This window comes from Zootoca vivipara, chromosome 14 (assembly GCF_963506605.1).
Source record: "Zootoca vivipara chromosome 14, rZooViv1.1, whole genome shotgun sequence".
Taxonomy (NCBI): Eukaryota; Metazoa; Chordata; class Lepidosauria; order Squamata; family Lacertidae; genus Zootoca; species Zootoca vivipara.
The window spans coordinates 20114866-20139346 of NC_083289.1; the positions used below are offsets into that span (position 1 = coordinate 20114866).

General features: G+C 45.4%; 1 protein-coding gene across 13 annotated transcripts in view; it reads right to left on the bottom strand.

Annotated features, from left to right (window-relative positions):
* The window catches only part of AKAP13 (A-kinase anchoring protein 13), a 231743-nt gene that overhangs the window by 79370 nt on the left and 127892 nt on the right, over nucleotides 1–24481 (bottom strand). Inside the window, exon 1 of one of the 13 annotated variants that reach the window (XM_035130710.2) lies at nucleotides 4919–12618. The exons of the other annotated variants lie outside the window; for them this stretch is intronic. Within the exon in view, the coding sequence (XP_034986601.2) occupies nucleotides 4919–4999 (81 nt within the window). The 5' untranslated portion in view covers nucleotides 5000–12618. Of the gene's footprint in view, nucleotides 1–4918; nucleotides 12619–24481 lie in introns of those variants that run through there. 13 annotated transcript variants of the gene reach the window in all.

Below are 24481 nucleotides of genomic sequence, written 5' to 3' on the forward strand. Positions count from 1 at the left end.
TGCATTTAAAGCAGGGGTCCCTAGACTACGGCCCGGGGGCCACATACGGCCCCCGAGGCTCTTTTGTGCGGCCCCAGGGGACCCCCGGCACCCGTTGTCGCCGCCCGCTCTTACCGGCGCGGTGCGGCACAGCTGCTGATTTCCGACCCGGAAAAGTGACGGAAATAGCTTGTGCACACGCGCAAGCGTCGTTTCCGGTGTACTTCCGGGTTGGAGGAGGCTTCTGCACATGTGCACAAGCTATTTCCGACGCTTTCCAGGCCAGGAGTGTGCCAGAAATATAGCATTTGTGCATGTGCATGGGCGCGCACAGCCGCAGGCTTCCGTGCGCGCTCCCCCACCCTCCGGCCCACCATGCAGTCGGCACAGCGGGCATCCAGCCCAAAGCCGGGTAAGTTTGGGGACCCCTGATTTAAAGTATGCCCTCCACCACTGAGCTATGGCCCCCTCTCCCAGGTCACCTCAGTACACTTTGCACATTTTTTGACGCTGGAAAACCTCCCTGAATACAAGTGTTTTTGCAAGATTCACCTTTGCTGATATAGCTATGAAAGCAAACTAGATTCACTGGGATGGGGGGAGATTATTTTTAGCTTTCATTTCCTTTAAAAAACCCTCGGGTCTGCATTTCCTTTAATCATGTTTTAATTTAGCCTCCAGCGTGCAAAGGACAAGCTTTATTTTCCTGTTTTGTTAAAAGGAGCTTCTGATCCCTGTACGATATCAAGCCCACGTCTGTGTTTTGGGGGGGAAAGAAAGAAAGAAAAGTAGTTCAGATGCTCTAAGAAGATTCCTAGTCATGAAGTTGATAAGTAACCCACCTCCCCAGAGTTTTGACTATTTTGGATAACATGAGGTGGCTAACCCAACCCCACTCCCCAAAAAACCCTCGCAGGGTGCCAAGCCAAGCGGGCACAAAATTGATTATGAGGATGATGATGATTTATTTATTTATACCCCGCCCATCTGGCTGGGTTTCCCCAGCCACTCTGCGCGGCTCCCAACAGAATATTAAAAACTTGACAAAACATCAAACATTAAAAACTTCCCTAAACAGGGTTGCCTTCAGATGTCTTCTAAAAGTCAGATAGTTGCTTATTTCCTTGACATCTGGTGGGAGGGCGTTCCACAGGGCAGGTGTCACTACCGAGAAGGCCCTCTGCCTGGTTCCCTGTAACCTCACTTCTCGCAGAAAGGGAACGACCAGAAGGCCCTCGGAGCTGGACCTCAGTGTCCAGGCTGAATGATGGGGGTGGAGACACTCCTTCAAGTATATTGGGCCAAGGCTGTGGAGGGCTTTAAAGGTCAGCACCAACACTTTGAATTGTGCTCGGAAACGCACTGGGAGTCAATGTTGGTCTTTCAGGACCAGTGTTATGTGGTCTCGGCGGCTGCTCCCAGTCACCAGTCTTGCTGCCGCATTCTGGGTTTTTATTTCCGGGTCACCTTCAAAGGTAGTCCCATTATTGGGAAGATCCATTTGGGGTCGCCAAATTTTGGCCTTGCTCAGGGCACCATACTACCAAATACTACTGAACAGGCACACCATGCTTACATCACACATGCAAGACATGGGGCATTCACACAACACATGAGTGCGCCCCACAGAGTACACAATTGATGTCAGCATGCCCCATAGAGTACACAAGTAACGTCAGCATGCTGCAGGGTGTGACCACACCACAGGGCATACTGACATCACGTGGACACACTGCGGGGCATGCTGACCTCATAAGTGCAGGCTATGGGGATGTGTATGCCTGGCATGCTGATGTCTCGCGGCCATTGCCCCCTCAATTGCGGGGGCAAGGCAGTGTGTGTACTACCCAAGTCAACCTTGGAGGAAGACGAGAGAGAACGGGCTATCGCACAATTCCTGCATGAACAGAGCCGTCAACATGCTTCTCTAATTAGCTGCTTCTTTCAAGGTGAATCAGAAATAGGTACTTCACCAAAGTGCACTCACACTTACTTAATATGGGAGGCTGGAGAACTTCAGAACATCTGGAGAACTTCAGAACTGGGGGCTAAATGCAGGTATCCAAATCTCTCTATCTGGCCCTTGGGACTCAACCTAAAGCCTCACACCCTCTCCACAGACCACACCTGTCTCTGGCCCTGCTTTGTATTCTGCATGTTTTTGCCTGGCTGGAATGCATCCTATGCCTCTGATAATACCACAAATGTTAAATTTACATCCACTGCTCTGCCCACTTTTGCTTCTGGCACCGCCCACCACTTGGCCCTTAAAAAGTTTTCCAGGAGGGAATGCGGCCCTTACCCTCACCAACTCAATCTATTGTTAACACAGTAAGTCACTGGCCAATGAGAGAAAGCTATCGCAGCACTGGGAAGTCCCATTTACAAAGACAACCTCCAAGGGCAACTTCACAATCACCCTTATTAGCAGCATCTGGCAACATCTGGCTAAACTAGCTGTCCCATCACTCAACTCATCACATCACATCACATCACATCTTTAAAGCACACAACTTCCCCAAAGATACTCAATGGCAAGATAAGATGGGATATGAATGAAGATTTCCTAACTCCTATCCATTTCACAGTACAGGGCAAAAGAACAGTGACTTCCAATTATAGGAAAGTAGTCAGAATCTGGTCCGATTCACCTGATGGCTTTCTACAAACCTGCCTTACAGCCAAATCTGTGTCATGCTTTGGTTCTGTAGGACTGAAAGGAAAGTGTAACGTTGGATATTAAGCACAGAATCCAGATTCCTAATAATTTCAACCTTCAGTTTTAAAAGGACCACGCTTTCGGCCTCCAAACTGCAACAAGGTGCTTCAAAGACTAAGGGCGCTGTTGGCTAAAACCCCAAATGCCACAGAGGTGGCCAAATGAAATTTCCAATGGCTGGAGGCATAATTTAAGCAATCTGTGTGACTCCTTTTCCCACTCCATGATAGCAAACCTGAGTTATATCTAAGAGAATGGTACGAGCAGATCTGCAAAAATATTGGCAGAATTTCTGTATATTTGCAGAATTTATGCAGCTCACAGAACTCTGCTCTGTGAGATGCAATATTCAAATCACCTTAGAGAGTTTTTTCCTTTTTTAATTTCACAAGTTTGATCAGGACAGTTTGGGTTTCTGTTTGTTTTCCTCCCTCGATGAAAACCAATTGAACTAGACACTTCTGAAACCAGAAACGGCCTGGGAAATCTTATATGCAATGCCCCTTTAGCCTCCATTTCAGAGAGGTCCCTCCTTCCCAACTTTATATCCTAGCCAGACTGCATTGCCCGTTGAACTGGCTGCCTTCCTCCAATCGCCTTCTCTGCCAGGAAACTAAAGTTCTTAAGAGTGACAAAACATTCCCAGACTGCCACCTTACTGTTTAGTGGAGCAGTTACTAATTTTAGATTTGGGGGCGGGTGGAGGGGGTGAAGAGGGAGAGGGAATGCTAAGAACCGTTAGCCAAGAGAGATATTTGCAGCTCCCGCCTACACACCCTATTTAAAGGCAAAACTAAATCTTTATTCCAATGAGGAAAAAAGGAAACACATATATGGTACACAAAGTTTGGGTGGCGGAAGGAGGGGGAAGAGGGAGGCACCCAGCTTTATATTAAAATGCCTTTTTTAGGCAGATGTCAAAGTCATCCACACAAAACAAATGGGGACTCAAATCACTTGCATTTTCAAAATCAGTCTCCTGGAGTGTGGCAACTTGCCTGCTTGGTACAGAAATTTTAATTTCTGGGGGTACACAACTCTTGAAAGATGTATTCAGGCACACTTGGTTAGACTGTATATACTGGACAGCGATGGGTTCAGAACTGAAAGGAAATGGGCTCATACAGTTATGCACTTGATGGGAAAATGTGGGTCTGTAAGGGAGGGATTAGTGAGTTCCCATCCACTGGCTGTAGAAGAGCAAAATATGGAAGGGGGAGAGGAGTAAGGAATTGCCAGGTTTAAAAAAAAAAAAACCCAGAAAAATCTTGTATTACTACTACTACTACCACCACCAATTTACATGCCATAAGTAAGTAGTTCCTGCACTAAGTACAGGAGGGGTATTCTCAGGAGGGTTGGACTAGGTGACGCTTGGGGAAAGCAGAAATTGCCCGCCCCAACCCTGTTGCATTAGGATGCACAGAGTTCAAATTCTCTCTCTACCATGAAGCTCACTGGTATCTGTTTAGCTGAGCATAATCCAGGGAGCTAATACTGGTGTGATGGACAGATCACATCATTTGGAATCTGACTGGGGGGAAACCCATTCATATCCATCACTTAGCAAAGAACTTTTTACTGGATGACCCTGAGACCGTCCCTCTCACTCAGCTTAGCCTACCCCATAAGGTTGTTGTGACAATAGAGAGCGCCACTCTGAATAGCTTGGAGAAAGGCGAAATATACCAACAAAAACAGTGACCAGCAGAATGACTACTGTACAGAGTACAGCAAATGCAACCAAGTCAGATAACTATACCAAAAGCCACCAAAGGGACAAGTATTTATCCGCAAATAGAATATTAAAGAGAACATTACCCGTCTTTCTATTTTATTTCCATTGTTGTAAGCGCAGTTGTACTTATTACCTCTGAATTCACCTAGCGAACAACCGAGAAAGATGTTTAAGTTAAGGTTCTGTGGGGTCTCCCCCCCCTTTTCTGAAAATCCTATGCAATTTTGCCTGTGAACATTGCACACCTCACTCCTGAGTCAACGTGCATGGGATCACACCACAAAATTCTCAGCTCCTTTGCAGTTTTAAAATATGCAATTGGAAATGATCGGATTTCCATGTCCTACCAAGTCCCATCATGACAAACAGCTGGGAAGAACAACAGCGGGAGAGAAAGCAAGAAACATCTGGCTTCTTCCTGCAACAGGAGCTAACGGAGATGCAGACCATGAAAACCTTGAAAAGAAGCAACCGCACCCTACCTTTAAGAGCACAACATCCACAGTCCTGTCCACCTTCGAAATGTCACATAGGCTATATCGTCTCTTATGACGTTCGTACATTTTGTCTGAGGATTGGGGTTATGAAGAGCAGAGCTAATCATCAACTCCAGGGTAGATTCGCAAGCAAGCGAGAACTCAAAAAATCCAAAAACCTCTCTCCCAGATGTGTTTTTGCTAAGGGTCCTCGAGTCTCGGCAAGATCTCTCTCTCTCTCTCTCTGAATCACATTGAGTCTGGCCAGTTCTCTCAACAGGAAGAAAGGGGGGAGAGAAACTTCACCACTGTGACTGGTTGATTTTTTTTATTTAAAAAAAAAGACTCATTGAAACATAGAGCTACTTGTATAAAAGATGCAAGCAGTATGCAGGATGGATATGGTTGGCTATGCAGAAGGAGATTTGCTGCTTGGGAGGGGGGAACGCCAAAACGTCCTTGAAACTTTTTGCCACTGAAAAGTTTCCCAATCCAGTTTGAAAACACTTCAAGATCCAGGGAAGAAGTAAAGAAAAAAGAAGAGGGGGATGGGTGCAAGGACCCAACAACCAACAAAATCCAGATGTTTGAAACAGGAACTTTCTATAAACAGACAAAAATAAAAATAAAGGCACGTTGTCGTCTCCCCGTGCAAAAATAAAATAAGATTCAGGCTAGACTAAATCCCAATGTGCCTAATTCAAATGGAGAGCAGTAAAAAACGCAAACGTAATTTTGCTACAGAGAAAGAAAGTGACCGTCAGAGATGTGCCACACTTTTCCTTCTGATCTTCTCTGTGAGTATAGTCGGTTTTCACCCAGGGTTGCTCTAAAGTAAGTCAAAAAGTCTAATGACAGCAGACAGTTGGAGGTGGTGGAAAGGAAATAAAAACCACTCCCTCCTGACCAGAGTTGAGACGTCACCATTTGCTCACTGCCCTGGTGTTCTGCGAGAGCTGAAAACTTAATTGTAATTTTGGGAATGTGATTCATCTTTTTGGCTGGGAGAGAGGAGAGGAGAGGAAGAGGTTCCTTCTTTTGGTTCGCCTCTTCCACCTTGAGAAGTAGCCACTCTTGTGGCAAGAATAAAAACCTAGGCTAAACCCCCAATTTTGTTTCCAGGGCTCTTAGAGGATCAGTCCCACCCGCTTCTCTCTCTTGTCCTGGCCCTCGCCTACAAGCAGTGCCCCTTTTGCTCCCAATAGCTTATTCACATCAGCCAAGCATAAAGAACGAAACACACACTGCCCCACAGTTCCTGATTTCAAAATTAATGGGAGCCCCCTTCAGTCTCCGCCCCGGCCCCTGGTCTCTCAGGGGACAGGCTCTTTTTTGGTATTTCTGTTTACTTTACTTGAGTTATTTGCTTCAGAGTCAAAAAGACTCTGTGCAGGGAAAGTTGAGGGGTGGAGAATTGGACGATGAAACAGGGGGGAAAGATGGCAACCTTTCCACCAATTTCATTACAGGAAAGCAGTTATGCCAGTTTGACACACTAAACACCCAACGCCTGCTTCTTCTCCAGTGAAAAAAGGGTACTCGGCAATAAGTAACGCTTGAGGAATTCAGTCTTTGCAAACACTTGCATGCAGCGTGTCCCAAATCCACACCTTTCAGAATAACACGCAGATCACCATTTAAAGCAGAGATAATGGATATCTCTGAATGCTTTTTGACTCTGAATCTAGTGCTCAGCTAATGGATCAAACTATGTACACTTTTTCAAACTCCATATATATGTAAGTATCAGTTTCAATGAGGTTGGTTGGTTGTTGTTGTTGTTGTTTAAACAAAACAATGGAACGGAAGTACAGGTAAGCCTATGCAAAAAGTGACATGGCACAGAAATAGTTCTGTCCTTCCCTGATCAATAAAGCAGTAACATGTTGGGCAGAGAAACAACAGTATGCTCTTATGAGAGTGAACACAGAAAATGTTCACAGTAGGACCGTAGCTCAGCGGCAGAGCATCTGCCTTACATGCAGATGGTCCTGGGTTCAATAATCAGCATCTCTGGCTAGGGCTGGGGAAAGATCCCTGCCAGAAACTTTGCAGAGCCGCTGCCAGTCAGACTATACAGAGTTAGATAGACCAATCATCTGACTCAGTATAAGCCAACTTCCCATGCAGTTGGCACCACACATACAGGTATCAAAAGCTGAAAGCTGGTACAGCTGTAAGTCTCTTTCTAACATGGTTTAAACTGCCTGTGAGCCTTTAAAATAACTAAATATATCTGTAATCCTGTTCTTGTTCCTGTTGTTGTTGTTATTTACTGGCAAACATGTTGAATATAGCTGCAAAACTGCTCTGGTGATAGGGAGCCAGGTGTGTTGGGAATGTCACAAATGCTTGACGATAGGTGTCCTCCACAGCTGGTTTCTTCTTTGTTTAAAGGAGGGGTGAATAAACCTTCTGGGCCTTCCAGATGTTGCTGGACCACAACTTCTATCATTCCTGACTATGCTGGCTGGGGATGAGGGGAGTTGGAGTCCAATAATATCTTACTGGGCTGGGGTGCCAAGTTGGGGAAGTCAAGGATAAAGGATTCATGGAGCATAATGCTCTCTAATGCACCAGGTTCAGAGGCAGCATGCTAGCGGCCGAAACTGGAGAGGTCTCTTTGCCTGGAGGGGCATTTGCAGCACATCTGCTTCGCCACTGCAGGAAAGGTTGCTGGACAACACAGGCCTTTGGTCTGATCTCACAGGGCTCTTCTAGAGTTCTCATTGTAAAATAGGAAGCATGGGCTACGTGAGATGAACTCCAAAAGCAGATCATACATGATTAGGCAGATGTTTGCCTGATCTGATTAAACAGGGAGGGGGGTGTATTTTCCCATTAAAGATGAGGAGGAAACCATGTTCAAGATTTCGAAAAGGAGGCATGACGTGTGGGGAAACTGATTAATGGTTTCCCCTCCAGCCGCTGCCATCACCAAAGGAGATTGCAAAAAGGTTCATTCATGCCTATTTTCCACTATACTGATTTCAGCGATCAGCATCCTCCCCCCCTCACCCTGTCCCAGCCCACCTATGAAGGGGTACACAGTTCAGGCAAGCCACAGCATTAGATGCAGAGTGCTGGAGTTATCAGGCACATTTTCACAGGCCACAGAATCAAATGCTGAGGACACCACAGTCGTAACAAAGATTTATGGCAAGAAGAGCACCAGAATTAGCAGAAAGGGCCCACTAATGTCCTCATCAGTCTTTCCTGGAAACCTGAAACAACTCCTAGCACCTTTAATAGTAGCTAGCTGTTAGCTGGGCCCATCAGCTATGTGCGTGAGCATCGAGGCCATGACATTATTGAGCCCTGTATTTCCTTAGTTGTTTACTTGCTGTGCCAATGCCCTCAAGACTGCTTTCAACTTGAAATAATGGCATGCCATCCAACAGCTGTGATACAAAAGGAAAAGTGAATGGGGAGGGCAGAGGAAAATAAGCACCTCCGTGCTCTCACTTTTACAACAAGGTTACCAAGTCATTATAATGAGCAGGTTGAACGGCTGCTGAAGGAGACGCTTCTGAGCCAGGAGGAGCAAAATGGTGGTTAGCTCCAGCCAAGACTATGAAGAGGCCCGGCTCTCTTCCCTCTCTGCTGTAGCCAGTTGGAATGGCTGAAGGAGGAGCAGAGCCAATGGAAGGGGCCTCAGTGGCCACATTCACACCATCCATTTGAAGCTCCCCCCCGGCTGTAGTTTGTTAGGGGTACTGAGACCCCTAACAAGCCCCTTAGGAGACCTCTATTCCCCTCATGCAGCTGCAATTCTCAGTGATTTGACAGTCAAATACTCTTGCCAGGGAACTCTGGGGATTGTAAAACTGAGGGGACAAGGGGTCTTATGGAGACTCTCAGCACTTGTAACAAACTACAGCTCCCAGGATTCCTGGGGGGCTGTTTAAAGTGGTATCATGGTGCTTTAAATGCATGGTGTGAATGTACCCACTGCCTCACCTCTCCTGCTATAGAATAGCCACAGAGGGGCACAGTTTTAGTCAGGAAGGAGTCAAAGGTCAGGCTGAAGGTGTGGGTTTTGTTGTCTAGCCCTCTCTCACCCTACAGGCTAAGGAAAATGAGAAATGGAAGGCATCAGCCCAGGAACAAAGAGACGGCTGCAAAAGGTGCACTCAAAACAATTTGAGCTCAAAGCCTTTTCAAGTCTGAGCATTCTTCTTCAGGGAAAAAGGCACGTACCCCACCAAAAGATAGCTAAAAAACATCTGTTAGCATGGCCTGTACAGTTCACATGATGTCAGAGAAGTCACATGCTTCAAGAAGGAGTCTTCTTTATCAGAGCTGCTGAGCACAAACTCATGGCATTGGCTTTGTGCAATCGAGGGGTTTCTCTGGCTCTGCACAAAGCCAGAGAGAGAGAGAGAAATTACGAAGGGGATCGATAGTCACCAAACTAATCAAGGCTTCTTCTTCTTCTTCTTCTTCTTCTTCTTCTTCTTCTTCTTCTTCACCACAGGCAAAGTTTACTTGTAGGCAGGGATGACTCAGCTCCACTTCCTTCTTGGACACATAAAATGAACTTTTATGAGCTCTGCTGCAAGAAGACCTTCTAAGCTAGAGACTTGGAAATTAGCAGCATTGAAAAATGGCAAGCAGCAAAACCGGTAACATGCTACAGCTCAGGGTACTCAGGATTTGCCCAAGGTATGGCAGACTCTCATTACCCTGACCCCTTAACTTGGAAGACATGGGGAAGGCAATCTGAGAATTTCATCCAACTGCTTCCAGTTTTTTGCGCTCTCCATACAAAGCAATAATGGTTGTGCTGTTTTGAGTGGCAGGCCCTAGGCCAACCTTGGGATCCAAACACATGTTCTTGCTCCAATGTCAAAGGCAGCATGTGCTTTTTGCGGGGAATCACGGGGAATCTTCCTCAACCCTAAAAGGGGGGGGGGATCCAGGCGTACTTGGTAGAAAGCAGCTTCCTAAATCCATTTGAAAAAGCCTTCTGCCTATAAGTCCACAGAACGTTTCACCATGGTCGAGACCTCATTCTACATGCCTCAAGCTTACCAAGATATGGACAATAAAGCCCTACTGAATTGAACCATAGGTCGGTTGCAATGGATTTCCGCAGTAACGCATGCACGGCAGACAATATCAGACAACCCTTGCTTGATGTGATAAACTGAGTTGGTCACGTGTAAAAGGTCTCTTGCATTGTGATGCAAGGTCCACAACAGACCAAAATCCAAGGAATCCAGAGTTTCAAACCTGGCTACTGAATTCCATCTCAAACAGATTCTTGTAGCACCCACAAATACACAAATTGCATGACTGTTGTACATAGATCAATCTTCCTGCTCCCCATGACCACACCTCCCTTATTCAAATCACAGCTTCCTTGGTTTAATTTTATATCTGCTTCCATTTCTCGGCAGCCCCCTCTCCTTCTTGGTCTGGGGTTTGGGCCACCTCAAGCTTCTTTATGCTGTAAACGGCTGTGGTAAGGAAATGGCCAAACTGCTTGCACTCACAGTTGTGAGGAAACCCACTGCTCTCTTCTCACATTTGGATAGAATCTCTGCTGCTCCATCGCCCACAGACGGCAGTTCTCGAATTTCAAACGCAAGCAAAGGGGTTTAAACTGTTGGGTCATAGGAAACTGCCTTCTACTGAGCCAGACTTGCTCAGTACTGTCTACAATGACGGGCAGCAGCTCTCCAGGGTATCAGGCAGGAGTCTCCATCTGGAAAATGCTGGGGATTGAACCTGAGACCTTCTATGTGCAAAGATGATGCTCTGCCACTGAGCTGCAACCCTTCCCATATGTATGCATTTCTGTTTCTCCAATTTAAACTCATACAGGTAACCTCATTCAGCCCAAGGGCCACATTCCCTTGGGGGCAATCTTCCAGGGGCTGTGCACCAAAGGTGGCTGGAAAAATACATGTTTTCCTTTGTACAGTAGTATAGTTTTCTCACTAACTCAAGCACCCTTTTTGTGCCAGACAGCACGAATTCATTAAATAATTAAGATCCAGCATACACACACCAAGAAGGAGAATACACACAGTTAACAAATTTCCAAACTATCTCCAAGGACAGGGGTAGAAGACCATTTTGCACGGGGGTTCCTTTCCTGACAACTGCCCCCCCAATGCATGCATGCATCAGCAGAGTGCGCATAAGACCAACCCTGTTTGGGTGCCACTTCTGGGTAGGCAGCAATGAGCGTGAGCATGTGCATGCGTCAATCAGACATGCATAAAATGGTTATGGTTGCTGCCTGCACACAGCAACATTTTACAAAAAAAAACTATGCTGTCTGCCAATTTTCTTCTGGAACAAAGCTGCAAATATCCATAAAACTTTTTATCAGAGGTAGGGAGTCTTTTTTAGCCTGGGGGCCCCAATCTCACAGTGGGTGTGGTGTGGCCAGAGGCAAAACTGGGCAGAAGAATGGATGTGACTCTTGGTAAAGAGAGCCGGTGTTTGTCCACAGACAGCTTTCTGGGTCATGTGGCTAGCATAACTAAACCGCTTCTGGCGCAACAGAACACCGTGACAGAAACTAGAGCGCACGGAAATGCCGTTTACCTTCCCGTCGCAGCGGTACCTATTTATCTACTTGCACTAGCGTGCTTTCGAATTGCTAGGTTGCCAGAAGCTGGGAAAGAGAAATGGGAGCTCACCCCATTGGGGAGATTCGAACTGCCAACCTTCTGATCGGCAAACCCAAGAGGCTCAGTTGTTTAGACCACAGCGCCACCTGCATCCCATAGGACTTTTACCTTTGTACAACAGGCTACATTCCCGCCATGCAACCACTGTAAAGCTGGGTTCACTAACAGGCTGGCTTACCTTTTTCTTCCTTGAAAACTGCATAGAGCTGAAGGAGGAAGTTGGAAGAAGGATGCTCTCTCTCACTTCCTCTTTCAACTCTATGTGCTGTTTCAAGGCTCAGATAAATTCTACTGGATTCCACTCTTACGCAGATCCCCACATGTGCACTCTTTATCTTTGTCTCTGATGTTGGGGAGAAGGATAGATCTGGGGAAGGGGGTGGGGAGAAGTAACCAGGGCAAATGGCACCCACAGCACTCACTAAACAACCCAAGTGTCCCCACGGGCCAAAGAAGCTTGGTGGCCCCTCTTTTAAAGAAACCTGTGAACGAGAAGTGCTCAAAACAGAGCAAGGACGAGAAAACCCAGCAGCTAAGCTCTCTAGACTGCTGATGCGACAGTTCCAAGCTGCATTATTAAAAACATCTGGAAGAGCTGCAGAGTTGTGTGCTTTGCAGAGCTTTTTTTTTTTAATGGAAGCCAACCAGTCATTTCAATTCCAAACCAAAGTCTAGGGCTGCAGTTTTCAAAAAGACACCCCCCCCCACACACACACAAACTGAATTGTGTGGTACTTCATCCAGCAAATCCTCCTCCCCGTATCATCCCCTTCCACTTGCTGACCTTTTAATAAGGAGGAAATCACAGCCACGCCGAAAACAGAGAACCTCTTTGATATCTGTTTTACATTAGGCTTGTCACATTGTTATGAAAGCCTGAAAATGATGCAATCTACAGAAATACTGCAGAGCATTAACGTCCTAAACCGTGTAGCTCTACAGATTAGGGAAAGAATATGGCAGCTGCTCCTCTTAGCCTGAATCAGACTGAATACCCAGAATCACACCAGATTTCCACAAAAAGAAATAGACACAACCCGAAGAAGAAGAAGAAGAAGAAGAAGAAGAAGAAGAAGAAGAAGAAGAAGAAGAAGAAGAAGAAGAAGAAGAAGAAGAAGAAGAAGAAGAAGGTGAAGGTCGCTGGTGACTTCGATGCACAATGAATAGAAGAAGAAGAGTTTGGATTTGATATCCCGCTTTATCACTACCCAAAGGAGTCTCAAAGCGGCTAACAATCTCATTTTCCCTTCCTCCCCCACAACAAATACTCTGTGAGGTGAGTGAGGCTGAGAGACTTCAGAGAAGTGTGACTAGCCCAAGGTCACCCAGCAGCTACATGTGGAGGAGCAGAGACATGAACCCGGTTCCCCAGATTACAAGTCTACCGCTCTTAACCACTACACTACACTGTGGGTGGTTAGGAGCGTCACACAAGGACTTGAGAGGCCCAGAATCAAATCCCCATTCTGCCGTGGGAAAGTAGCAGGCTGCAGAAGGGTGAGGAGAATTGAGGTAAGGGCTGTTCATGGTGGGTTCAAATTCTTTGCCTTATCGCAAAGCACCTCATTGCTCCCGCCTTCTGCGAAAGTTCACTGCAAATCAGGGGAAAATCCCTTTACTCAAAGGGACACACGCCTCCTCTCAGCCATTCACAGCAAATTGTGGAGGAAAGGATCTTTGAAGACCTCAGTTTTCAAATTTATTTCCTCTGCAGAGAGAACTTGTTTTCATTTATCTGTTCGTGGAAGAATATGTCCATCTCGGTGCTTTTGCAGAGGGTTCCAAACACATCCTAGGACACACATACAGCTCACCAGGTACACAGACTGGGCCTCACTGTTGCATTGCAAGAACAGAGTGTCGCCGCCGCCGCCCCCCATGACTTCCTTGCTGCCCATAGCAGTAAAAAGTTAAGTAACAGTCAAGCTGCCTTTTGAGAAAACTGTTCTGCCATTCTTGATATTCTCCACCAGGAACTGCTGGTAAGCCTTGAAAAAAATCCCCAAACACCACTCAGAAAAAGGTGCATTTCTTCAACTATTTTTCTTAGAAAATCATCTTCCACTGAACACAACTCCTCCTATTAATCGACACTGAAAAATCTTAATAATAATAATAATAATAATTTATTATTTATACCCTGCCCATCTGGCTGCATTTCCCCAGCCACTCTGGGCGGCTTCCAACAAAATATTAAAATACATTAGTCTATTGAACATTAAAAGCTTCCCTAAATAGGGCTGCCTTCAGATGTCTTCTAAAAGTCTGGTAGTTGTTTTTCTCTTTGACATGTGGTGGGAGGGCGTTCGACAGGGCAGGTGCCACTACCAAGAAGGCCCTCTGCCTGGTTCCCTGCAACTTGGCTTCTCGCAATGAGGGAACCGCCAGAAGGCCCTCGGCACTGGACCTCTGTGTCCGGGCAGAACGATGGGGGTGGAGACGCACCTTCAGGCATACTGGGTCAAGGCCATTTAGGGCTTTAAAGGTCAGCACCAACACTTTGACTTGTGCTCAGAAATGTACTGGGAGCCAATGTAGGTCTTTCAAGACCAGTGTTATGTGGTCTTGGCGGCCACTCCCAGTCACCAGTCTAGCTGCCATAATCTGGATTAGTTGTAGTTTCCGGGCCACCTTCAAAGGTAGCCCCACATAGAGTGCATTGCAGTAGTCCAAGTGAGAGATAACTAGAGCATGCACCACTCTGGCGAGACAGTCTGTGGGCAGATAGGGTCTCAGCCTGCGTACCAGATGGAGCTGGTAAACAGCTGCCCTGGACACAGAATTGAAAACTCTTTTGAGAAATTTCAGCTCAGCCGTACCAATTGCTATTTAGGGTCATATTTAAAGTGTGCAAGCATGCTGGAAATTACGATTTTAAACTGGAAAAGCAAAGCAGATACATGATGAGGCGACAGCTTTCTGGAAAAGAAAGGAGCTTAGTCTGTGGTATCAAAAATGACTGATGGAACACAAGCTGATTTGTGGTCACACGCTCTCATGGGCAAGAGCCATATAAGTGAAGGATTATACTTTGCTCTTTTATTTTTTGCATTCTTCACAACATTATGAAAGAACAAGCACACTGGCAGCTGATGTGGCAGGGACTGCCAAGAGCTCGCATTCTAAAACACAAGGTCCCCACCTCGAGATGGCATCCACAAACTTACTAGATAATGAGATAAGACTCTGCCTGCACTTTACATTTAAAAAGGCATTACTCTACCTTAAACAATCATAGCTTCCTGCAAAGAATCCTGGGAACTGTAGTTTGTTAAGCGTGTTGTTAAGAGACCGCTATTCGCCTCACAGAGCTACAATTCCCAGGGTGGTTTAACAGCCAATTTCTCTTCCCAAGGGACTCTGGGAATTGCAGCTCTCTGGGGGAAACAGGGTCTCCTAACAACTCTCAACATCCTTAGCAAACTACAGCTCCCAGAATTTGGGGGCGGGCGGGGGGGCATGACATTTTTAAGTGCTTTAAATGTTTAATGCCGACGGTGCCTAGATTAACATGCAACTAATAAACACAAAAAAGGGACACGGGTGGCACTGTGGGTTAAACCACAGTGCCTAGGGCTTGCCGATCAGAAGGTTGGCTGTTCAAATCCCTGCGACAGGGTGAGCTCCCGTTGCTTGGTCCCAGCTCCTGCCCACCTAGCAGTTCAAAAGCACGTCAAAGTGCAAGTAGATAAATAGGTACCGCTACAGCGGGAAGGTACATGGCGTTTCCGTGCGCTGCTCTGGTTCGCCAGAAGCAGCTTAGTCATGCCGGCCACATGACCTGAAAGCCAATAACACGAGATGAGCGCCGCAACCCCAGAGTCGGTCATGACTGGACCTAATGGTCAGGGGTCCCTTTACCTTTAATAAACACAAATAACAGGTGGCCTTAGGCAAGTCTTACTCAAACTGCTAACACAATTGCACTGGCTGATTAGTATTCAAAATGCTGGTGTTGACCTTTAAAGCTTTACATGGCTCAGGACCTCAATACCTTAAGGGCTGCCTTCCCCCATACAAACTGCTCCAGACCCTGCACTTGTCATCTGATGCCCTTCTCTATGTCTCCCTCCCAGAGAGGTTTAGAAAGTGGCAACAAGAGAACAGGGCCTTTTTGGTGGTGGCTCCCCAGTTGTAGAATGCTCTCCCCGAAGAGGCTTGCCTGGTGCCGTCATTTCATATCTTTTGGCACCAGGCGAAAACACTCCTCTACCCAAGCCTATGGCCATTAAACGGCTTGTAAAAGCGGGATGTGTGCGTTATTATGGTAATTAGTTTATTATTAGGCTGTCTGTCAATATACTTTTTACTATGTTTTTATCACGGAAGTTCTGTAATATGTTTTCTATGTTGCACACATATAAATTGAAATAATAATAATCATCATAATGTTCAACGTGGGGATCAGAGGATTGGCCTGCCTTGCAAAGTGCTTGGTTTTGCACAACTAAAGTGGATTAAAATGCTCTGGCAGAAGAAATCACTTTTTAAAAAAAAACAGGAACTCAACTTTTTTGTGATAGGGAAATGCACTGAAAAGTGTAGGAGAAATGAATGATTAACAGGAAGATGTCTAACCAGCCTACAAGCAAATCATAATGAAAGCAGGATGAATGCTAATTGCCTTAAAACTGCCCGTAAACATACCAAGACAAATGTTCAGTAAATCTATAGTCTAACCTCTCTGCAAGCTTTGTGCAAGCAAACCAGGATGGTCAATAAACATGGGGTTTAGCATAAATGCTATTACTTTCTGGAACATAATGGGTCTTGCATTGATCTTAGACAAGATCTAGAAAATCTAGCAAAATAAAAAAATTCCTTCAGTAGCACCTTAAAGACCAACTAAGTTTATATTTTGGTATGAGCTTTCGTGTGCATGCACACTTCTTCAGATCTGAAGAAGTGTGCATGCACACGAAAGCTCATACCAAAATATAAACTTAGTTGGTCTTTAAGGTGCTACTGAAGGAATTTTTTTATTTTGCTTCGACTCAGACCAACACGGCTACCTACCTGTAACTAGAAAATCTAGGTTAGGCAGAGGACATGCTTTACATGCAAAAATCCCAGCTTAATCTCAAACAAGACAGCTGCCTAAAACCTCTGGAGCATCACTATGGACAACACTGAGCTATATTCACCAACGGTCTGGACTCAATATACGAAGGGAGCTTCCTCTGTTCCTAAGAGCTCAGCCTCTTTTTTCACCCTCTGTTAAACAGAGCTCAGAGGAAGACCCTACGTGACAATAAAGACTTGAATGTAGATCAAGCCTGAATGCCACCTAGTGGTACAAGTGCTTCAGAGCAGGGTGGGAAAGGCTGCGCTTCTGAACTACATAGTTTTATGGGAGGCAAGGACAGATGCTGCTGATTCCGGACAGCAGCTAGTAAAATCAGGAACAACTGAGAAGCATCAACCTTCTCACACCTTATTTATCTCATAAAGTAACAATCTTGGTGTACTGATCAAAGTTCGCTGCACTCCCTGGCTCTTCACAACAAATCCCTGCCAATTTGTTTCTGCAAGCCATAGTTTTACAGCTTGGCCGTGGCAGCAAACTATGGTTTGCCACAAAGCTGGAAGAACACTAATTAAGCAGAGCATGAGAGAGGAGAAGGGTGGAGTGCCTGATTAGAGGACTCCTTCCCACAGGCCAGCGCTATGGCTTGGTATGATGCATGAACCAACCTGAATTATCAGTACACCATAACCACGACCACAATGAAAAACAGGCTTCTTTCTCGTGTGCCCCCACCAACATACTCTTCCATTAACAAATGAAAACCAAAAGCGGCTGGCTTATAAGAAGCAGGGTCCTTTTGGTAGTGGTGCCAGGTTCATGTGCTACTTCTCTCCAGAGAGCTCTGCCAAACCCCCAACACTGGCTTCTTTCACTGCTGACTAGAAAAGCACTGGCTAACATTGTTGTGATTAGAATCACAGAATCGTAGAGTTGGAAGGGACCCCAAGAGTCATGCAGTCCACGAATCTCAATATGGGGTTTCCTATCCATTTTGAAACCATACCGGAACCTGCTTAGCTTTGCAAATGCGCTAACGGTTTTTATTGCTGCACCACTAGGACTGGTCTGTTTTGTTTTTGTTTTCTTCCACCATTGGGGATGTTCCCCAATCACTATTCCGATAGAAAACTGAGGCATGCCTTAATAAATTAATAATAATTATATTTCTGCAAAATGAGGGGGCAGGAAAGCTGAATAGCTTTGATCAATGAGGACTAGAAGCCATAAGGTGATGTAGAAAGCAGAAGGAGATCAAGTGCAGAAACTTCATGAAGAAGTAGCAGTGATGGGAGTGGGAAAGTGTTGTTGTTTGCAAATGCTTTGAAAGAATGTGGCTACACTACCAACTTAAATTGGCTTTATACACTTTATGGCCCCTGCCCCACAAAATCCTGGGGAATTCTCCATTAGAGCTTCCTCTTCCAAAGAATTACAGTTCCCAGGGTTCCCTAGGAAGGAGTCAGCTGTTAAACCAGATTAAGTGTGGATATGCCCAAAATTAAGATGGATCATCAACCAGCCAAAAAAAAAAAAGTTTTAGCCAACACTGATCTACTTAGAGAACACATTTTCTCCAACTGTTTTGTTTAAAGATATCACAACACTTGGAATCCATGTGGTTTTGTTTACAGTTCCTGCTGGGCATCCTGATAAAAGTCTGAATGAGAAAGGCGGTTCTCCCCTTTCTCAATCTAGCAAGATAATACACCAAACAAGGAAACTGTGGAATTAAAATTGATGTGCAGAAAGCATTTAGCATCCAACTGCATTTCCTGGCCAATAGTTTGCTTCATTGCCAATGGCAAGGAGCAGAAGTGATGAAGACACTGGAGTTACTTGTTTCGTCCCTTTTTTTCTATTTAGGGTGGCTTGAGGCACCTTTGGACTCCATCATCAGTAATTGGAACAGGTCTGTGATTACAGCAAAGGAACTTCTCTGCCCACGGAACAAGCCAGTACCGTAATTACCATTCTAATTGGACCCCATATCCATGCTTGTTTGCAACAGACAGTTGCAAACAGGGAAATATCTAATCCTTTGTCTCCAAAACCCCTTGCAACCAGTGGCAGAATTTATATTCAAACGAATGCACTTCATAAAACAAGGGGAAACAATCAATAATAATTTTAAAAACTCAGTAAAACAGAACTTGACATGGTTCCTTGGCATGATTAAATTCATCGGACAGAGACAAAAGCCCTACCTTTTCCTAACTTATCTTTAAACCCTAAACTCTCGTGACACTTTCAAAATGTTCCCAGCCTTGATTTTTGGAAATTCAGAATGTTCAGGAAGGGGATTGGATTGTCTTCTTATGCCCTGGGATGAGGAAGATGCATGTTTGATTGGGTCACTATGTCAAGATCTCTCTTGTGAAAAGCTAGCCTACTCAGGAGGGGGGTAGGCGGCATTCTGCATGGGGGGAAAGAATTTAACATGGAGCAGACACTCGCCATGTTAAAACTCTCCCTATCCCCTAGGGGGTTTAGAGCTATCAAAAGTTCAGGCATGGACCACTTTGAATATCGTGCCCTCAAATAGCAGCTGGAAATTTAGGGGGAAAGATGCAGTAGAGGAAATGTCCTTTGAAATTCCCAGGACGCTGAAGCGCCCAGACATTTATTGAGCCAACCACAAGGAAAAGCCCATGGATAAATCCCCCAAAAGCAGATTCCAGTGAAATCAATACAGAACAACAATAAGGGGATTTGGAGGCCTAACAAGGATTACAGGAGATTATTTTGCAAAGCAAGGAAAGAAGGCGGAAAAAAGAAATTCCGTCCAGTTTGGGGATAGTTAATTAGTTGGTCGGCAACCCACTCTTCGTCTATTTACCTCCGTTAGCAGCCTATTGTTCAGGATCAACGTCTGATTTTTTTTCACATCCACAAAAAACAAAACAAAAGACCTCCTCCGAAACATAACACAAAAAAATTAATGAATCCCATATGGAGACATTGACATTATTCCTTGTTTTCATAAGAGGATCAAGTTCTGCTAAAGAAGCTTATTTAATGCAGATGCCGGGGGGGGGGGGGGGTTAAGCGGGAATACAGCGTAAGATCTAACAGAGACACTTTTTCCCCTTTAATTTTCTAGTGGAGAGAAGATGTCACAGGCTAAAAAGGCTGAAAAGCTACAAAGAAGCTGGGCTGAGCAGTTAAGTATGCTTCCAGCCCACAGACCTGGTGGATGGGTCACTCGCCATGCCTGAATACTGAAGATGGTCATCCCTGAACTAAGCTAGATGTCTGCGAGGGGGGGAACCTGGCTTCCCCTTTCATTTTGCATTATAGGAGCCAGGGTAAGAAAAACAAGCCAGAACTGAGGCTAATTAGGGTTCAGCAGTCAGCCAGAACCACCTCTCTCTTCCTTCACCACACCTAGATTAGGAATCTCTGACATCAGGAAGCTGCAAATGATGGTGGCCGTAGAGTAGGGTTGCCATAATTTCCCGGACATAGCCGGTATTCGGCCCTTGTAAACTTTTGTAAACAGCAACTTTTGTGTCAGATTTTCACCTTTTGAAATATGGCAAACCCTACCATAGTCGTCGAGCCTCCACCAACTATGGTTCCCTCCAGTTGGGACTACAACTCCCATCAGTCCTAGCGCTGCCTGGGACTGATGAGAGTTGTAGTCCAAAGCATCTGCAGGGAGCCAGGTTGCCCTAAGCTTACATCAGCTGGTTGCCATCATTCTTTAAAAAAGGGGGGAATGAATCTAATTCAGTCAGAGTCAGGGAGGGAACATATATGATACATTTCTCAGAAAATTTCAGAGAATTGGTTTTTTTTTTTTGCAATGTATCCGAACACAAAGGTGCAAAATAGGAATGTTGAAGAATTCCAATGAAAACAAAATACAGAGGACAGCGCTAATGCTTGCATATTCGTCTCACATCTGGAACAGAAATCCATCCGACAAATAAAATCAGTATTTGTTGCTGTTGTTGCTTTCAGTCTCTAAAGTACACATAAATCATTATGTGCCCCCCACACACACAACATTGTGTTTACTTTGTATTGAAATGAATGTGGCAAAAGAATGGGGCGACATTATTTTTTTAAAGTGGAGAAGGAACTCTTAAGCATCTTCTCCCAAGCGACAATTCTTCAGGAGACATCTCTCAGATTATTTGCTACTAGGGCTGGGCGTTATCTGGGTTTCAACACTGTGACATATCACCAGCTTAAAACATTGTGATATATACCGATTTATCACGATGCCTGAAGTAAAGGCATTGGCTGGCTTCAAGGTTTTTCCTGCATCGTGATTTTTGCCGGAGCTGCCCGCTACATGAGGCAGGGGAGAGTTGACCTAGTAGAGTTAACAGGGGCTGCAGGAATAGAGAGAGACGCATTGGCTGGCTTCACAGATTTCCCAGATTGTGATCCCACACCCCATGATTTGCGATATATTGCCAGGGCAAAAATTCTGAAACCGATACCACGATATGGACTTCAAACTGGGTTTGGACAATACAGTACAGTGGTACCTCGGTTTAAGTACACAATTGGTTCCGGAAGTCTGTACTTAATCTGAAGCGTACTTAACCTGAAGCGAACTTTCCCATTGAAAGTAATGGAAAGTAGATCCGAGACCAAGGAGAGACAAGGTTCCAAAAGGACTGGAGTAAATATGTGGACTATATGGAGAAAAACTGTAGAAGTTTAAAAACACTTGCAGGATTGAAATAAATCCTACGAACTGACTGGAAAAAAGATAATAAGGAACTGCAAGATAGGAGTTAACAAGAAAACCGCATGAAGGGAGGGAGGGAAGTCACAGCTCGGCAGAGCAAGGCGAGAGAGGGGAATTTAAGATGTATTGTATAAAAAAATTGTTTTTTGTTTTGTTTTGTTGTTATTTGGAAAATTGAATAAAAATTCTATATATATATATATATATATATAGAAAGAAAGAAAGTAAGTAAGTAAGTAAGTAATGGAAAGTAGATTAATCCGTTCCAGACGGGTCCGCGGAGTACTTAAACTGAAAGTACTCAAACCGAAGCATACTTAAACCGAGGTATGACTGTATATCAATATATTGCCCAGCCCTATTTGTCGCTGAGGGGGTAGGCAAGAGCTTTCTACCATCAACAACACGCCCTCTCCTCTTGCAGGGAGAACACAAGGCCAACCACCTTGCAAGGTCCAGAAATGTAGGATCGCGCACACACAGGGAGAGAGAGAGAGGGAGAGGGAGGGAGAGGGAGAGAGAGAACACACACAAGGAAATAAATGACTCAGCCTCCCCTGGTGATAGTGACATGGCCCAGCTGTCTCCATCCATCAGAGTTCGCGTGTCAGATAATCATCAGTTAAGAACTGCACCCACAGCACTCGGAAAAAGCAAGGGAGACTTCAGGGTGCCAAGCAGCAGATTACAATCAGAGAAGGAAACTGTATCTCCATCTTCCTTGTTGCTGCACTACACCACCAATGCAGAACTTTAAAAAATCCACAGCCCAGTAACATTTGAAGATGCTGCGTCACAGCCGTGGACAGAGAACTGGGATTCCAGCAGGGAGGCACAGGTTCAAATCCTCACTTCACTATGAAGAAGACCCCTGTGCTTTTAAACCCTCAGCCTAATCTAACCCACAGGGGCGTTGGGAGGAATGGGAGAGAGGATCGGAGGTCCTTGAAAGGGGGATAATAAATTTAAAGGGGGGGGGACCATTCAGGCAGCTAGGATCCAGAGCTTGGCTCTGAATTGTTGTGACATGTACTATTATCTCAGACGGAAAAAAGTCCTGATGTTGAACAGACCCAATGCCAAGTCTCTGACCTAATGTGTTTGCCCGGCGCTCCTATCTTCTTTCAAGCAAGAATTATCAACGTATGAAATGGTCGTGGTGTGGTTGGGAGGGGGGGGGCATGGAGCTCAATATATTCCACCACATGCTGGAGGTAGCAAAAGGCAGGAAGGTTAAGAAGGGCAGCCTCTTCTAGCATGAAGGGTAGATATGTCAATTTCTGCTCAGCTCTATCTTCTTAAAAACGTTGAAAGCTGGCTTGTAGTTTGAGTTTGCAGTGCATGGGTAGGCAAACTAAGGCCTGGGGGCTGGATCTGGCCCAATCGCCTTCTAAATCTGGCCCGAGGACAGTCCGGGAATCAGCGTGCGTGCTTTTATTTAAAATGCATCTCTGGGCTATTTGTGAAGCATAGCAATTTGTTCATTTTTTTCCTTCAAAACATAGTCCGCCCCGCCCCCGCCCCCAAGGTCTGAGGGACAGTGGACTGGCCCCCTGCTGAAAAAGTTTGCTGACCTGGTAGCTGCACTGGGAAGCTGAGCTTTTGCTGAAAAGCTCACCTGTTCTTGCAGGTTCTCTCTTGCAAAGTGTATCTCCCTTTCTTTCAATAAGCTGCAGGGGTGGCGAGACCAAAGAAAATTACCTTCAAGGCTGCATGCAGACTTTTAACGTCTTGCCCTCAGTTCTGCCAAAAACCTGTACACAGGCCTGATGTTTGGGAGACTCAGTTGCGGCACCAAGGAAATTGACACTGCCATGAATGAAGCAGATCCACCCCCACAGTGAGTGTTTGTGTTCAAAACAAGTACCTGGATATGTGGATGGTAACTATACAAAAAGGACCAGAATTTTACATTAGATCTTCAGTAGCCGGCATGGTGTGTAGTGACTAGGACCTGGTGAACCAGGGTTCAAGTCCCCACTCGGCCTCTCAGTCTGGACACTGCAATAGGCTTCTGACATCCTCTGTGCCCCACTAAGTACTGGGGGCACTGGCCAGAGAACAGGCCTTCTCTGCAATAGCCTGCCCTCAGAATACTCTCCCCTCGCACACCAAGTGCCTACTTCACTATCATTTCGGCATCAGGTGAAAGTGGTGTTTTTTTTATTCTGGGCAGCTTTAACGGCATTGTTACAGCTATGTAATCCAGGCATTAGCACGGGTGGTTTCTTTAACAATTGTTATTACGCAGCTATTTCGTATTGTTTCAAAGTTTTTCTGGCGCTTTATCGACTTCTACATGCAACAGAGACAAAGGGGGTCTCTCTACACAAGAAGCTGCCTTATACCAAGTCAGACCACTGGTGCATCTAGTTCAGTATTGCCCTACCCTGACTGGCAGCAGCTGCCCAGGGTTCCAGGCATGGGATACTCCAAGCCCTACCTGGAGATGCTGGAGAGATAGAACCCAGGTCTTTCTGCAGGAAAAGCAGGTGGTCTACCACTGAGCTTTGGTTCTTTCCCTAAAACAAGTCTAATAAATCAAAATCAAATCACTTCCCTCAAACTGAAATTTCCAGACAGTCCTCATGCACAAAGAGCATGTTGCAGGATTTTAATCAAAGCAATGAATGGTTGCTCTCATACTCAATGCATTTTGTTTGAAGGGGTGGGGTGGGGGGGTCGTAGACCTCAGCGACGCATTTCAGATACAGTCCAGTGTACGCTTTGCTTCTCCATTTGTAACTCTCTATAAACATGCCTAAGGAGCCAGGACTTCAAAGCTCCTTGCTGGAGTAATCCAAAAACAAATAGTTTATCCTGAGATCTGCTGGGCTCAGAGGCAGCGTTTGCAGTGAACATGACCTTTGCACGGTTCAGTCATGAAGCAAATTGAGCTGGGTATTTACCAGCGGTGAGATTTGCTTCATTCAGAAATTAACTATGCTCAGAAAACGGACAGGGGTTTCTAAAAGGGCAAAGCTATCAGCTGTTCCAGTGCCCTATGGCAGACCCCAGTCAGAAAGAGGATGCTGGTGGGTGTGAGAGAGGCAATGACTCTACTAGCTATGTCATGCTTCCTGGAACAAACAAATCTAGCAGACACAGACCAGTCGGTAAAGCGCCTGAGCTTCTCTCATCAGGAACCACAAAGTGGAACAACACTAGATGTAATCATTTAGAGCACT